The sequence below is a fragment of the Cephus cinctus genome, unplaced genomic scaffold, assembly GCF_000341935.2.
Source record: "Cephus cinctus unplaced genomic scaffold, Ccin1 Ccin1_scaffold1109, whole genome shotgun sequence".
Lineage (NCBI taxonomy): Eukaryota > Metazoa > Arthropoda > Insecta > Hymenoptera > Cephidae > Cephus > Cephus cinctus.
This window is the reverse complement of record NW_014333618.1, coordinates 284,457-300,281: the sequence shown is the minus strand read 5'-3', so window position 1 is coordinate 300,281 and position 15,825 is coordinate 284,457. Positions and strand designations below refer to the sequence as shown.

General features: G+C 43.1%; 1 protein-coding gene and 1 long non-coding RNA gene across 7 annotated transcripts; one reads left to right on the top strand and one right to left on the bottom strand.

Moving 5' to 3' along the window:
- The first annotated feature begins 10,719 nt into the window (after window positions 1-10,719).
- Window positions 10,720-12,412, top strand: LOC107272136 (syntaxin-17). Its single transcript, XM_015748967.2, has 5 exons — window positions 10,720-11,121; window positions 11,200-11,395; window positions 11,479-11,690; window positions 11,789-12,005; window positions 12,071-12,412. The coding sequence occupies exons 1-5, from the start codon at window positions 10,993-10,995 to the stop codon at window positions 12,217-12,219; spliced, it is 903 nt and encodes a 300-aa protein (XP_015604453.1). The 5' UTR covers window positions 10,720-10,992; the 3' UTR covers window positions 12,220-12,412.
- Window positions 12,413-12,456: 44 nt separating this feature from the next.
- LOC107272137 lies at window positions 12,457-15,821 on the bottom strand. Of its 6 annotated transcripts, none has more exons than XR_003061118.1 (8): window positions 15,151-15,821; window positions 14,955-15,079; window positions 14,578-14,835; window positions 14,450-14,498; window positions 14,206-14,366; window positions 13,941-14,128; window positions 13,734-13,861; window positions 12,457-13,663 (listed from the first exon to the last, which is right to left on the bottom strand). It is a non-coding gene; the product is annotated as an uncharacterized LOC107272137 (long non-coding RNA). The 6 variants fall into 6 exon arrangements; XR_003061119.1 differs by having other exon boundaries at window positions 14,206-14,498; window positions 14,607-14,835; window positions 15,151-15,266; window positions 15,619-15,819; XR_003061120.1 differs by having other exon boundaries at window positions 14,607-14,835; window positions 15,151-15,818.
- Window positions 15,822-15,825: the final 4 nt, after the last annotated feature.

Here is a 15,825-nt window from a genome sequence, read left to right as displayed (position 1 = left end):
GGGGGGGGGGGGGGGACGGTAAGATCCGATCAGTCAATACGTTCCAGTATCTCTGGCCTTGAAACGCGTTAATAGAATTAACGAGATTACTATTCCAGATTAAAAATATCGATTCATATTTCCTAATACAGATGATAAATCCCATTTTCGATTTCTTATCGTCTCAGAATCCAAAGGCGTCATCCACCGTACCAGGAATCGGTTGGGTGCGCAGGCGGGGTATCGTCCTCGGTAAATAACAGCCATCGCCCAGCAATCGTTCTCACAAAATGTAGCGGCCGAGTCCTTTGTAATTTTTCAAGTCACGGGTTGCGTACTAGAGACCACGATACTTAATACTTCTACGAGAAAGAGAAAGATGGGAGACTGCCAACCTCCCCCCCCCAAGGGGCTGCACGTCTTATCGGTAGTGGCGCACGCACAGCAGCCTGTAGCCATTTGTTACGCTAAGTGGTAACTGTTATGCAGGAAAACGGCAAGTTCGTATTACTCTTACCACTTGCGGGAAAGATACTTGGCAATAGAGCTAAATTAAGGGAAGTATACTTTTATTTCTGATCCCCGGCATCTCTCGCCGCCGTGCACCGCGGACGAAAAAAACAAAAAAAAACTGTAATATATTCCACTGTAAACATTCGCTATACTTAACCTTTTCCCGTGCCTCCAGTACAGAGGCCAATGCCGTGGAACACGTAGGGATGGCAAAAGTGGAAAACAGAGTTGGACGCGTTTTAACCTAGGTGTACGTGACGTCTGGTGTGGTCTCCATTCTCTTCTTGGTTATCCAAAGGTTCTATCGTACTTTCATTTCTATTCTCCATTTTTTTGTTTCCTCCTCTTCTTTGTATTTAACTTCCTCGAGCCTCGCGTGCTTCCTCATGCTCTCCGTGCTGAGATTAAGTCGCAGTCAGGATGAATCCAGAAAACGAGAGGAAGGACGTTCTCATTTCCATAGCAGCAATCTGGAAAGCACGTTTTCCAAATTAACCCGTGCACGGACGAATTAACCCGTTTAAAATTCATCCTTTTGTTGCTGCATGTTAATTCCATTCTTACGCCTCCTCCGCTAAATGTCTCTGCTTGCGGTTCGGTCAGTGACGCTGATGACGGGTTCTAATCGCCGGGACCCAAAGACAGCCGAGTGGAATTCAAAATAGTAGCATAGCCATGAGCAAAGGACACTTTAGTGCCGTGAAGAGATAGGTCTACGCATAGAGACAGTGGAAAAGGTAAGTAAGCAGGCAGACAGCCATCCGGGAGAATGGTGGGTACCGGGAAGATAAGTAGGTAGATACCCTAACGAACCAGACTCGAGTTAAGTGGAGTCTCTGACAGCGGAAGAGAATTTAAGGACGGAATAGCCGAGCGGTGCGAAAGCTCAAGTTACGTTGAATTGCCGAACGATATTTTAAAAGAAATTCAATAAAGCCCGAAGCAACGAACCTCATCTCCGAAGGACTGAGCCACCTCAAGAGGGTAGTAGGGTCACTCTTATAAACCGAGCAAGTCGACCTCCTCTCGTCCATAAAACTGAACTTGGAAGGTCTCTTTGTGTGCTGGCCACCTATCTTCTTGGAGCGACGGTAGTAAAAGGTAGCGAAGGTCGTGAAGCTCCAGGAAGAGGTGCGACCGTAGGATGAGAAGCCAAAGAGGAATAGGAGGGATTGCAAACACTCCACGCGGGTCGACCCTGCTTCTGCTTAAGCTTCCTCCGGCGACGGTGCTGCCGGTTCCTTCTGGCTCTTGCCTTTGGCCAGCGTCACCCACGTCAATTGATTATTTAAGCCCACCTACCGACCTGCACACCTACCCTGCCTGAGAAACCAGCCCCAGCTGCATGTCCTCCCTTTCCTCGCTCTTCCCGCAATCCTTTCGTTTGGACAGAGGAATCCGGCGCACTTGAAAATTCAGTGGACCACCCCCGTGGACCGTCCCCTTCGAACGAAGAAAGAATAGCAAAGTCAACCTGAGGGACCAATTTGAAAATTTATAGAATTCAACCCCCGTACCCAAAGAGCCGTACGGTATATCCAGCGGAATCGGGGAGAGACTAGTGAATTTTCGTGGTTAGTCGAATTAGAGGGGACGCTAAGCGGCATTGTAAAGGGTCCAAGGGCCACAGGGGTCTCTAATAACGTTATCAGAGCTGGCCCGAGCCGATCGTAGCTGGCGTCTCCAGTGGCAATGTGTGCGGCAGCGGTAATGGCAGAACGTCGGGACGTCGAGCTAGTCGCGGTATCGCGCTACGACGCGCATACGTGTTCAAATTGATTGGAATTGTTCCCGGCTGATATCTCCTTCCTGGCGGGTTGTGCAGCTTCGGAATAGATGTAGACACCTCGGCATGGTAGAGCCTGAGGTTAGGTTAGGTTAGCCCCGAGTATACCCGCGCCGGTACTGTTTGCGAAGTGGCGGGTACAACGGGAGAAGGGTTCTTCACTGGAATTAATTCCGAAGCTTCCGCCGAGAGCTCCACTTACTTCGCTCATCGCATCACCCGATGCGACGCAGTGGCGTTACTGTTCTATACCCGTGTAAAAGTAAAGGGTGGCCGTGGCCACGGGCACTGGGTTGGTCCTTGCCCAGGCGTGTATGTATTAATAGCCGGGAATAGATTGCGAGCTCGGTATCGAAGGGATGAATAGGAACTTAACGTTCGCCGCAAGCCCGAGACAGATTCGGGAGACGCTCCCTGCTCCCGGCAGCCCTATATTAATTTCGGGTAGCTATGTTAATTTAAGGATTATAACGCGACCGCCGCCCCTGCTAAGGACTGATCCATTATAAAATACATTATTCTCCACTTAACTTAACAACTCGCGCCCACCGCCGAAATTCAGAACACGGATTATGCTCGCCAATCGTATGCATATTCATGAATCCCACGGACCAATATTTATAACTGCTCCGAGTACGATGCTCCAAATGTTCTACCGCGTCGACCCCTCGTACCACCCCCTTCGCCCACTCTCGTCCTTCCACCCCCCTAGTACCCACCTTCGAATATCAGGAGGATGCTCCGGTGCTCCCGCGTGCTTACGAGGCTGGTGCTTTGTGCTTTGCGCAGTGAAACGCGTACTGTGCCCCGTGTCTATGCTGCAGTAATAGTAGCTGGAATAAGGGGTAGTGGCAGTAAGGGACGGTGGATCGGGAGGACAGGGCGTGGGGTGCTAGGAGGGTGAAACGAATGGAAGTTCGTCAGGCCAGTTGAGAAAAGCAGAGCGAACTCGAGAACGGCAAGAGCCGGAAGGAAGTGGGAAACGCGAAGAGAATGGCGGATGGTACACGAAACGCGAGGAAACCGTAAGCGCACGTCGTGCCCGAAACAGACGGAACGAAGTTCTCCTGTTTTGGAATTACTCGTACGGGCATTTTTGAGACTGGACGAGTTATTGGCTTTCCTTTCCAATTGTATCTACAGAGACTGTGTGTATAGGTGTATGCCTCTCTCTTTCTCCTAAGCCGATTCCATTCTACATTTCCTTCTCTCTTCCCCTTTCTCGTCATCCCTCTCCCACTTCCTCCTTGCCCAGTACCGTTCCCGTACGTTATACGCTCATGGGTAATAAAACATTATTTATAGCTCCCCGCTTCGACAGTGCCTATAAAAAGTTCCGTATAAAGCTGTAGTTTACAGTCTGCTAAATGCAACGCCATGAAACGGTCGCGCTTCGCGTGCCATCTAGCTTTCTTAAGGCCGAAACAACCACCGGCCACCCTTTAACTCCAAGGAATACCGCAAACGCCACTTTTATTCGGGACGACTCCAAGACGATTTCCTTTTGAGTTCATCCGCAGAGGTTTCCTCGGGATTCTCCAGGTCCCGGACCCTCTGACGTTGAATCGACGTCACTCGTGTTGGGAAACTACCGGCTAGTTTCCAAGACGGCGTAGAACTGGTACGAGGTGGCAATAAATATTTTGTGACCAAGGCACGATTCAGGATACTCGTTTCTCCCTGAAAAGTCATGACAAGAAAATAATGTACGACTCAACATTTTCAATTGACCTAGACAGTCCCAACAGTACCGATCGTCGAATCCATTTGATCCCCTTTTTCGAAAGTAACGTGAGTGCGGGATTAAATAGGCTGGTTCCGCCGGTAAGAGCCTTTTCCGGTAGTGAAGAGAACTAGAGAATCAAAACACCAGCGTACTTCTCATTCGCCAGCATCACTTTCTGGACCAAGAGGGCTCTGATATAAATTACAAAAAACAGGCTAGTCCTACGCCCGTATACAAATATGCGTTGTCCCTGTCTTAAAGTTTGCCTAATATAACGTGTACGTCCAAACATTTCTTTAAGGTGGCTCCACAAGGACAAAAAAAGCAGCGAACGTAAAGGAGACTTGAAAAGAAATCTAAAGGAAGAATGTCAAAGAGCCAGGAGAGAGTCGGTGAAAAGAAAAGTTGGTGTCCTAAAACGATCACGGTAGGAAAGGCACGCACGAGGGACGTCTCGGACATTTCATTTGACGCGACGAAGGTAGCTAATCTTTATTGCGAAACGATGTGGGCCACGAGCCGAGAAACGGGCCTTTTTATTTCCCGGGCAGTTTTATGGCGCGCGCTTCTCCCATCCGCCCTCGTCGTGCCGCATCCTTTTTTTTTTTGTTTCCTCGCCTTCCTTATCCTTACTTTTTTTTCTTCACTCTTCTCGCTCTCTCTGTCACTTTTTTCTTTTCTCCTCTCTTTACGGCTACTTTACTTTATACCCACGCCGCACGATAGGATTTATAACCGTCTCTTCGCTCCGCACCTCTTGCGTCCATCGGTCCAACTTCCGTCAGTTATATCCTGCGCATTCGTCGTTTAACAGGCAAACGAGAAGACGACTTCGTAGCTGCTCTTTCGCCACGTGCGCCAAAGCTGCAGTATGCTGTACCGTAGAACCTATCGACAAACAAAACCACTTTTCAATTGACTTTTAACAATACGATCAGCAAATGGGATACGGTACGGCTATACGTCATGTTGCGGTACGTCGATAAAATTTGACAGATAGTAAATATGGATTTGATCCTGGATGGTAATCGCGCGAGAGAAGCACGGGCCCGATTGATTGAATTCACTATGCAGGTAGAAGGCACAGACACGTGTACAACAAGCACTGAGTCAGTTGGCCAACCGACCACCCGACCAGCCAGCCCGTCCGACTGACATATAGGATACTGGTAAACGCATGGGTGGAGAGAATACGAAGAGGAAATGCCTGCGGTGGTGAAGAGAAATCGCCACAGGAATCCATACTCAAGCGTAAAAAATACAATCCCGACAAGCACTCCTGACCCAATCAGCTTCCACGAGTAGCAGGGACGTTCCGGGACAATATAAAAATACGCGAACTAATAACACTCGGGCGGCGTTTATCTTTCGGCGATATGAAAGAAAAATAAAAGCACATTGTGCCGCGTGCCTTGGGGTGCCCTATAGAATCGACGCAGTCCTACGCAACGCGACCAACGGTCCTAGGGACGAATATAGGGGGGTTGGATACAACATAATGTAATATGAAATATCGAAATGGACCCGAAGATCTTATCCTGCCACTTTTCTTTTTCCTCCGCTTCGTGTCCATTGTATACGTTTTTCTATCATTTCGCCCTTTATCGGTATAGTATATATTCAATGGATCTATGCAGTCCCAGTGCTTAAGAAATTTTGCTAATTATTAATAACGCCTAATCGTCACCAGCTCTTTGATGATCCACCGTTAACAAACGTAAACAAGCAAAAGCACTTTACTCGAAAATTTTATCTTTAACGACCTGACGAGCGTCATTCGGATACGTGTATCGCGTAAGGATCTTGTAGCTAGTTATGTATACGTCGTTGGAAAAGGGGAGGAAAAAATGTCACAGAAGAAAAAAAAAGGATCTTGAAACTTTTGGCGAAATAAAATAAAATGTCAGAGCGATGCCAAGCAATACCAACTGGCAGGAACAATGAGAGGACATTTCATTCGAGACTGAGCTTTCCTTTATTATCGGAGAATTTAATATCCCACTAAAGCTCGTTGCTGGTGCTGTTATACAATAAGTACCTATAAAGCTCCGTCCTTGGTGCGATGGTCTCTCCATTTGACGTAGTGCCATTTCTTAATGTGTGCCGAATAGACACGAGAACAATGCGTCGGCCGATCGTATCCATGGATTCCTAGGACAAACGACAGTGGCTAGATTAATTCATCGTACGACGCGAATGGCACTTCTCATGAAACTCCAAAGATTTCCATAGGTGATAAAAAAAATTCGAAAAGTTTCTTTTGGCCGATTTCATGTCCGCGCGACGTAAAGATTCAATTAGAAGGCAGTAGAAAAGCTAACGGACCTTCATGATAAAACATTTCCGGAACCACTTCGCGACAGTTGCGAGAGGGCCGTTTGATACCAGATGCTACCGAGAATATTGGATAAAAGTTTCACTCGACTCGCGGGGAAATAATTTCACACTGGGTAGGGATGGCGGCCGGCCGTGTCCCACCGAAAACAAACTTTCTTCTTTTAGCCGGATTCTCGACTTGTCCTGTTCCTCTGTAGACAAAATGGACGCGCGACGCCACCTGACACTTTGCATATATGGAAAAGTATTCCTTCCGAGTTGCTCCCACAACTTTTCTCGCCTGACCAGGTCCAACCGGAAGAAACTGCCTTCCGGAACTATCTACCTTCCACACGTTGCCACCTTACACTTCTCTGTTACATACAAGACTGACCGATCCCGGCCAAGCAGTCCTTCGGCAGTGTATAAAGATTCTCAAAATTCTTTCTTGAGCTTATTCTACTGTACACGTATTTACTGTACCGAGTATCGAGATACTCTTTGAAGTCGCGCATATTAATTATATCTGATTCAGTTCCGATTATTCCTCTGTGGAATCTTCGATACAGACCTAACCTCTGACATATTAAACCATACAGTCTCATACAGCCATTATGGCTCTGCAGTATGTCTACAGTGGATACGCCATCAGCTACGACTAATACCCACAGGCAGCGTGTACCATTAGTATATATGTATTAGCGTCCGTACAGCATTAGTATCCGTATTGGGAGGAACGTTCATGTCCCGTGGCACTTTGACTGCGCCATGTCTCCCTCGCGCCAGCAAACTTCGGCCTTCGATACTCGCGACTAATCGAATCTCCGGGACACGAGTTACTTGCCAGTCTAACTTCCGAACTCCATTCGCTACAATCGTCTCCTAGTTGATAAGGCCTTTGGGAGAGTGTTGCCGGGTTGTTCTACGATCTGCGACAGTTCACCGATGCATTCACTTTGGAAGACCTTTGTTCCGAGACACGTGGATCTAGACAGATCGAAGATGCTTGTAATAAAGATCATAAGACTTGTTAGGTAAGAGCGCTGTGATTTATAAGGTTATAAATACCTGGAGAAAAAAAAAACTCCTCTGGAGGCCGTATAAGAGATCCCAGGGTCAATGCCCGCTTAAGTGTCAAAGTTCACGAAAGTCTCCGGCTGGCGTATCAGCAGGGCACAAGGTGGTCGCGCTGCGCATCAAGTTTTATTGCAAGGTCGTAGCGCAGAGTCAAGTCCGAGAAAAGAATAATTTGCGGGGTATCGCGCGATAAGAGCCAGCACCACGTAAATAGGTGGACGTGCATTTCCGGACTGGTGAGGGTAACATTAATTAAGTCGCGATAAAGAGTAGCCGCAGGGGAGTACACACCGATCTACATACCCGTGGCAAGCGACGTTCCAACAAAGAATTTAATTTCGTCCTCTTGATAAAAGAAAGCGTCTCTGTTTTATATACCTTAAGAGGTGGCTGAAGAACGTCCGAGATATATTATTCTTAAATGCCGTGAATTTATCTAAGCGGCCAACACCCTCCTATCTGGTCAACTAATCCATTCTAGATTTTAAAGAACTACACTCTCTCCCCGTTAACAAAAGCGAACAATCGGAGCAATGCTTTGTGCCGTATTTACATGGATGTAATAAAAGAAGTGCAGGAAGGGCTCACAGAATGTTTGTCAGTTCGATCGCATTCCGTCTGGACTGTTCGCATGATGGGAGCGCAGCATGCCAGGGATAAGGAGCCGAGGATAATATACATGCATGAGAAACGCGTGTCACACTGGTATTAGAGGTTTAGAATGTCTGGCAATATCTCCTCTGCGATATTTCAATAACACGAAATAGAATATCGTCCCTGGTATTGCTCGATATTGAATAGGCATCATTTTTCCGCTGCACGGGGCATTAAATCTGCATCAGACAAAACGAACCGTCAGTTCCTGCCGTCTTCGGCGGACATATACGTACCCGAAGGAATGCCCGGCGAGCTGGAAGGACGCCGGAGAGCTACCTTGGAAGAATTATCTGCCGACGACATTGACGTACTTTGCCTCTTTCTCAATGTTTTCCTTTTTTTTATCTCCCCTTATCCTCCTTTCATCCTCGTCCTCCTTGACTGCAACTAAATGCGCGTAGACGCCTCTACTCCTTGTCGATACCAAAAAACACTCTTGCACGTGGGACGACGAGGACCTGGAAGGAAACAAAACTCTTAGTAAAGGATTTTACTCTCGGACAGGTCGACACCCTGGCAATTCACTCGTCGCGAATACCACCTTTCATTCTGTTATTCCCTTTGAGGTCCTCTGTGTGAAGTAATTCCTGGCCGATCGAGGACTCTCGCTCTTAGTAAAGATGGTACGGAGGTAGGTGTGCGATCCTTCGCGGGTGAAATTTCGATTGCAAAATTGCCGTTGGGGCTTGATTGAATTGAATCCACGATAAGGCAATTAGTGGTGGGAAAGGAGGTACCCTGAGACTGCCAGCGACTGGGAGCTAGACGGCTATGCAGACGGAGTTCCTTGGTGCAAGGAGATGAGAACGAAGATGGGAATGAGGCCCACGGGGTTGGTGCTCCTTAGAAGATAGCGGAGTGCAAACTCCTTTGTGTATCTGGAATAAGAAGCGCGCGCCATTAGAATGCAGCGTGCCGGTCTGCAATCAGACCGGAACAGACCCTCTAACTAGCTATGGATCCATAGACAGCGAAAGATTTGAACCTACAGCGTAAACAAGGAGAAAATATACTGTAAGTCTTGTGCTCTATATTCAAGAAGATACAGAGAAGGAATCAGAGATCGTAGAATCTTAAGGATTTGTCATACCTAATGAAATCCCAGCTGTGACGCAAAGTAGCTGGATGCAAGTAGTACGATTAAAATGCAAACATCCCCAGTTTCTGGATTGCTTCGATTCCTGGAAATAAATTATAAAAGCTCTGTGAAATATGTAGGTATATAAAGTCGGCCGTGTCGGCCTGGGAAGTACCTAACCTAGTTTTTAAGGATCAAGTGGAATTCCGTGTGCCGGCCATTTTTCGATGCTGTTTACCGTCCCAACTTCGCCGAAGTTTTCCAAACCTCTCTCTCTCTCTCTCTCTCTCTCTCTCTCTCTCTCTCTCTCTTTGCTTCCTACTCTTCAGTCATCCATCTCCCTGTATCCTCAAGGAACTTTAATCTTGAGCACCATCACGAATGCGATACAACAGAACAAAGATAGCAATCGCTTGTAGCCTTCGCTATTTCCTGTATATATCCGGAATGCCGGGCACGTGGCTTTGTTACGAGATAATACTGTGCTTCGAAATTTATATCTGAACTACGAGTTGCGAGCTTGAAATTCGAGGGCTCTGATTAACGGATCTATATCCCACCTCTTAAGATTAAATCCAATCGAGCTTAATTTCTTCGGTGATGAAAGAAAATCTATGGACCATGTTATATGCGCTTCAAATGCACCATGCATTAGGGGTAGCTAATTGAAGTCAAAGGAATATTTTCATAAGTGGAAAAACTACCCATTATCTTATGAAATAGAATAAAAGTAATAAGCTATGAAAATACAGTATGTGCAATAAAAAGCTTACGTTATCATAACCACGTTAAAGAGGGATGCGTGAACTGAGATTTTATTAAAAATTGTCTCTGTCCCTTTTAACCTCTTTAAATACTTTTCCGAAATGGATAATGCGAGAGAACCTGCAATCTGTCTTGCTGGCTAGTACAAAGGTCAAAAGCCAAATATCCGATTATCCCACGGTGATTTGGATGCTGTTTGATGTAAGAAAGAAATGGAAAAACCAAAGAAAGACAAACCACACAGAAGCTTGTTCATACGAAACACTAGGATTCTGGCACGGTGAGGGTCGCCGTGGTGGCGGATGAGGAAAAAACCGGAACTGGGAAAATGGCAGAACAGAAGACTCGATTACACGTCACGAACAGTCCAAAGCCTATTTGGTCGCAATCGGGTTTTCATTATCAAAAGTTCCGGTAGCTCTATTCCGAATTGTACATTAAGTGCCCCTCGTATCGGCCCCTTCTTTTAACTGTATATGTATACACGATGCTGATTCTGATGCGACAATCTACTTTGTACTTCGATAAAGGTTACAGTCGCTGACCTTTCCTTAGATCAATGATTTTAATAATACATTGAGTAATATCTTCAATAATACAATTATATCATTAATCGATACCATATTTATATCCTCTTTCGTTCTTGCGGTGCTGACGCTTCACTCTTGATTTTAAAATCACGATGTAAAACGATGTATGTACACGTAGGAGTTATTTGCATCTTACTGTAGGACAAAACTAGACGTCCCATCTAGCGTAATATGGTGGAACTTTTTTGAAGGAGATAATTATAACCCCAGATGTCGCTAGCAGTAATTTAATGCCCAAGCACTTGCCCAAGTCGCAAATACATTTGGCGTGTTGCTTTTACAAACGCTTTTACTTTGTGTGAACAGCTGATTGGTAGTTTTTATTATAGTTGCGAATAGAAATTAGTACGTCTTTCGTGTCATGGTATGAATCGTCGATTGTGGTGTCGTGGATTTTATTATAGAACGGTCTAATGGATAATTTGACTAAATTCTTTGTGACTTGTGCTTAAATAATATTTCATAACAAAGAGTGGGTGTTGAACACCTTGAGTCTTATAAAATAATGTCTACAAACAATCTTGTCTTTAAACAGCCTATTAAGCATTTGGAAATTCCCATTAGTAAATTTAATGACATTGCCATTCCTCATCATCTTGATTTACTGCGAAAACACAAAAATAATATTAAAAAGGTATTTACTTAGAAGAGATGGTCATTTATAGAGCGATAACTTGATACGTTTAGATTCATTATTTTTGTTTTATTGAAGTTTCAAGAAGCACGTCAATGGGGCTCTGTTTATAAAGAACAAGTGAATGCCACTAGGTTAGTTAAGCAGTTGAAGCAATTGCTCTATGAAATGGATATGCTTAGGTCTCAAGTAATTGACAGCGATATTGATACTTTTGATCAACTTACTGCGTTCTCCAGAAATAGTACCATCATCGCAATCCAGGAATACTTTGGTAATTACTGTTTCATAAATTTTAACAGATATATCAATATTCCAAGCCATATATATATTTATATAATATAAAAATTCCTACAGATCTTGAATTTGATTTTCCTCCTGCAAGGCCTGCCTCACCCAAAAATGAAGATCAGACCACAGAGAGTCCATTTCAAGAGGGTGATCTCCAGTTGCATGCAGAACAAGAAGAGCTCGAAAGACAGCAAGCCTGCCTGCATTCCTGGAATATTCTACAAAACGATATGCATCAGCTTCACCAGCTTTTTATAGATTTTAATAAAATTGTAAAAGTAAGTCTTCCAGGAAATGATAGTTCATTAAGATTCTTCTGTAGCATTACTGTTAATATAAACCTCTTTTAATGAATCTAATTGAAGTCTCCATTTAGGAACAAAAAGAACATGTTAATGAAATTGAAAACAATGTAGAGGTTGCTGAGGTTAATGTAGAAAAAGGAACGAAATTCCTTGAGAAAGCAGCAAAATACAAAGTTGCGGCTTATCCCTTAGCAGGAGCACTAATTGGGACTTGTGTTGGTGGACCTATTGGTTTGATAGCTGGAATAAAATTAGGAGGGCTGACTGCTCTTGGCTGTGGTGTTTTGGGTGAGTTCACAAAGAGGTAATGGTAGATTTGAGAATATAGCTACTATGTCATTAATAATTTGCAGGATTTACTGGTGGTACTTTTCTAAAGAAAAAACACAATGCAGCTCATTCTGTAGAGAACAAAATAGAGATATCAGAAACTAAAGAAACAGACGTGAGGGCATCCGTTTCAATACCTGACAACTTAAAAGATATCAAAAAGGATTTATGACCTTTAATGATAACTGACGTGAACTCAACGACACATGTGTGCAGTATACTGTAATTACTTTTGTCATAGGACACTGGAAGTTGTAACTTCGACGAAAAATATCCACTTCTATAAAGCATTACGATCTGATATATCAATGTTGGCTTATGTTGTGGATTATTTTAACTTATTAAATCACTGTGATCTTACGTTATTCTCGCTTCCCAAAGTCATATATATTTTACTACAAATAAGAGAGCTTTCCTAACTTTTATAATAACTAAAAAGTTAAAGGAATTGCTTACATGGAAATATGTCGAAATTTTCACGAATAAAAATTCTTTAATAATTACTAAACTAATGAAATTTTATCTGACTTTCAATAATTATTATTCGCTTTTTTGGTTTCTGTCACATTCAAATTGTTTCATGTTATATCGACCATAGATCATTGCAAGAAAATCACTGCTATACCTACAGAACGGAATTGAGTAAGGTTATGCACAACCCTACGGTTTTAGGCGATACCAAAAACATGGCGCTGAATCGCAGCGCCAAGTCCGGAAGTAGAATTTTGTGATCATCGCCTCCCTCGTATATTATATAATCGTATCGTATCGCTCGACTAACGTAACTTATCAACTGTCGGTAATATCACCGCATTCTATACACTCAATCATTTGCATCCTAGGTGGCACTAGTATACTGTACAATTTCTAACAATTTACATATTTATAAAACTAACGGACAAGATGCGGCATGTTTTAACACAAGTTAGTCTACTTAATGAATGCCAAGTGTACAATTAATGTACTGAATATCAAATCACCATTACTTAACATTATAAACTATCGATTATTATAAAAGATTCGACGATATGCAATTTCGATAAATCACATACACGATACCATCGCTTTACAATTACCATCGGTCATGGACGCACTTAGCAGGAACAACGATTGACATTCTCCCTAGCTAATCCACCACATAAATTCAACACGTTTCTTTTATTCCATCTGAAAACACCCACGCATAATTGTACAATTAATAGTATACGCAACCGCACCTTTCCACATAGCACATATCACAATAATATATCCGTACGCAGTGACCGATTTATCTACCATTGACGTTACTTCATGTTAGACTGGAATTTCGAGCCACAAGTCGATATTTTTGACCACATTCCTTCAGAATGTAATTCAAATCCTGTTATACATGCACAAAAGTATTTAAAATCACGTGACCTACAAGAATGTCACCAGGCTCAATTCGTGAGATCATTGCACATAACTGCCTCTGATAAATGAAAACAGAAATCCTTTTTGATTAATTTCAATAATAAACAATTCTCAAACGTTCGTCTCTATAATGATCCAATTTAAGAGCCTCCATTATTATACGTTATTTAGTCTTCATCCTTTTTTCTAAGACATCCAATTGTGCAGGGGCGGTAAATCATTGTCTAAAAAAAAATACCGAAATTTATCTCAATATGTATATGTATATATATTTAAATTTACATATACACGAACATGTAACTCGACCGTTCTCCTTATACTTGGTGCCGAGCATCCAGCAACCACGTATCGGTCTTTCGCCACGCGTTTAACGTGTCACGGCTATGTTTGATAACAAACTCTACATAAGAATATGCACGACTCTGAAACAATAGCATAAAATGACGTGGAGAGACGCATGAACTGCCATAGTTGCTACTACCACAATGAACATATACGTACATATATTTAAATAGCTTAAACCGTTTTACACAGTAATCTTTTATGGTTATACGTCAAATAACCAAAGACGTTACTACCAACTCTGTTATCAGGATCGTCCAGTGGTTATAAAAATTCTATTAATTGCCAATTAACGATTATCATCGATTTTGCAGCATCTGACTGGAAAATTAAAATCAGGCTGGGATCTGTATAATAAAATATACATAGATCACGTGACTCGAATTCTTATAATTTGTTGATTATTACCTTAATCAGAAATTACCTTTTGAGCTTTCCGTTTTTAAAAGTTAGAAACCTTCTCAGTATTATCCGTTTCAATAATCCTTGGTTTGCCTGATGATAATCGGTATGGCTTCCCGGCGCTTCTGGTTTGTAACACGTTCTCCATAATGAATGTATTATATATGCAATTCAAGAACTTTCCTGCGAAAGTGAATGCATTCTCGTAACTCTTGCCTCGCGAGAGTCTTAAGAATGATTGACTGTGGGTCCATTTCTCATCTTACCAATTGATTCATTACGCTCCTCAATATCGTAAAGCTCCGACATGCCTACCTGGAATGTAATAACAGTGGTGAATTAGGTAGATGGAAGAAAATAAATTGAACGAACGAAAATATCGGGGAACTATTACGACAGAAAAGTTTCACATTGGCCAAGTACTTTTCCTGACGTCGCTGTCGTGCTTCGATAGTATCGACAGGCCGAGCTAACGTGAAACTTGGCTTTATGCTCCAATTGCAAATGGCAATTGTAAATTTTAGTCAGGCAGCATGTAGCTTGTATACTGATAGGGACAGAACCAAAATGCAGTTGTAATATATGAAGATATGATCTCAGAGATATTTATAGTAAAGCTGTAGTGCGTGTTAAATAATTGTATCCTGAGTTTCTGAAACAGAAATTATAAAAGGTTAATCAAGAGGAGAAACGTGTATAGGAAGTCATAGAAAATGGCGTATCCTGTAATGCGCGTGCGCAGATGAAAGAGGCTCAGACTTGTTTAATTACTTTTGCAGAAGAGTAGACTTCCTCCCATTAACGATGCTTAATGTTCTTAGATTCTCATTTACCGTTCATGGTTGGCACTTTTGCCTATTTTTGCTTCACACAGAGGCCAGACTTGAGGATTAAAACTATAAACACGAACATATGCTTCATTAGCCAGGGATGTCTAGAATCTATAGCAAGCACCCTTGAACCTTACCTGACAAGAACTGGCGATGTAAGTGGATGCTGTCTGTCAAGATGACGAAGTTGACGTTTGAGGTTATGTCCGTCGAGAGCGTTGAGTCAGATTCCACACGAACAAGACGTCGAGAACTGTTTATCGACGTCGAAGTTTAAATCGTATATTTAAATCGAGTCTGGCAATAAGACACACGAGTCATGAGCATTGTCATCGAAAGTGTCGTCTTTATTGCCATCGTAAGAGTGTCGTTAAATTTATCAAGATCCTCGCGGACTTTTAACCTTTAAAAACTTTAACACTTGCGTATCTTATGTACATATAAATATTCTATGTAGACCTGGTGAAATGGCCAAAAGCAATGATTACCCGCGCTAACAAAATAATTACGACAAGCGACCCAGACGAGGAATTTGCCGCGGATTCCCAAGTAGGCCATGGTTCCCCAGGCCAGGTCGTAGATTATAAGGACGCTACAGAACTTACGTAATGGGACGAGCAGTAAATACCTAACTCGTCTTAATATTCATCGTACACCCTCGAATCTGATACAAGTCTAGATTTAGATCTAACCAACTGATAATCCACTGAAAACAGTATTGTAAACAAAAGTTCACGTATAACCTATCGAATTCTTACGGACGCGCGATCCGACGTGAACTTCGAAATGCAACGACTCCCTACTGCACATGC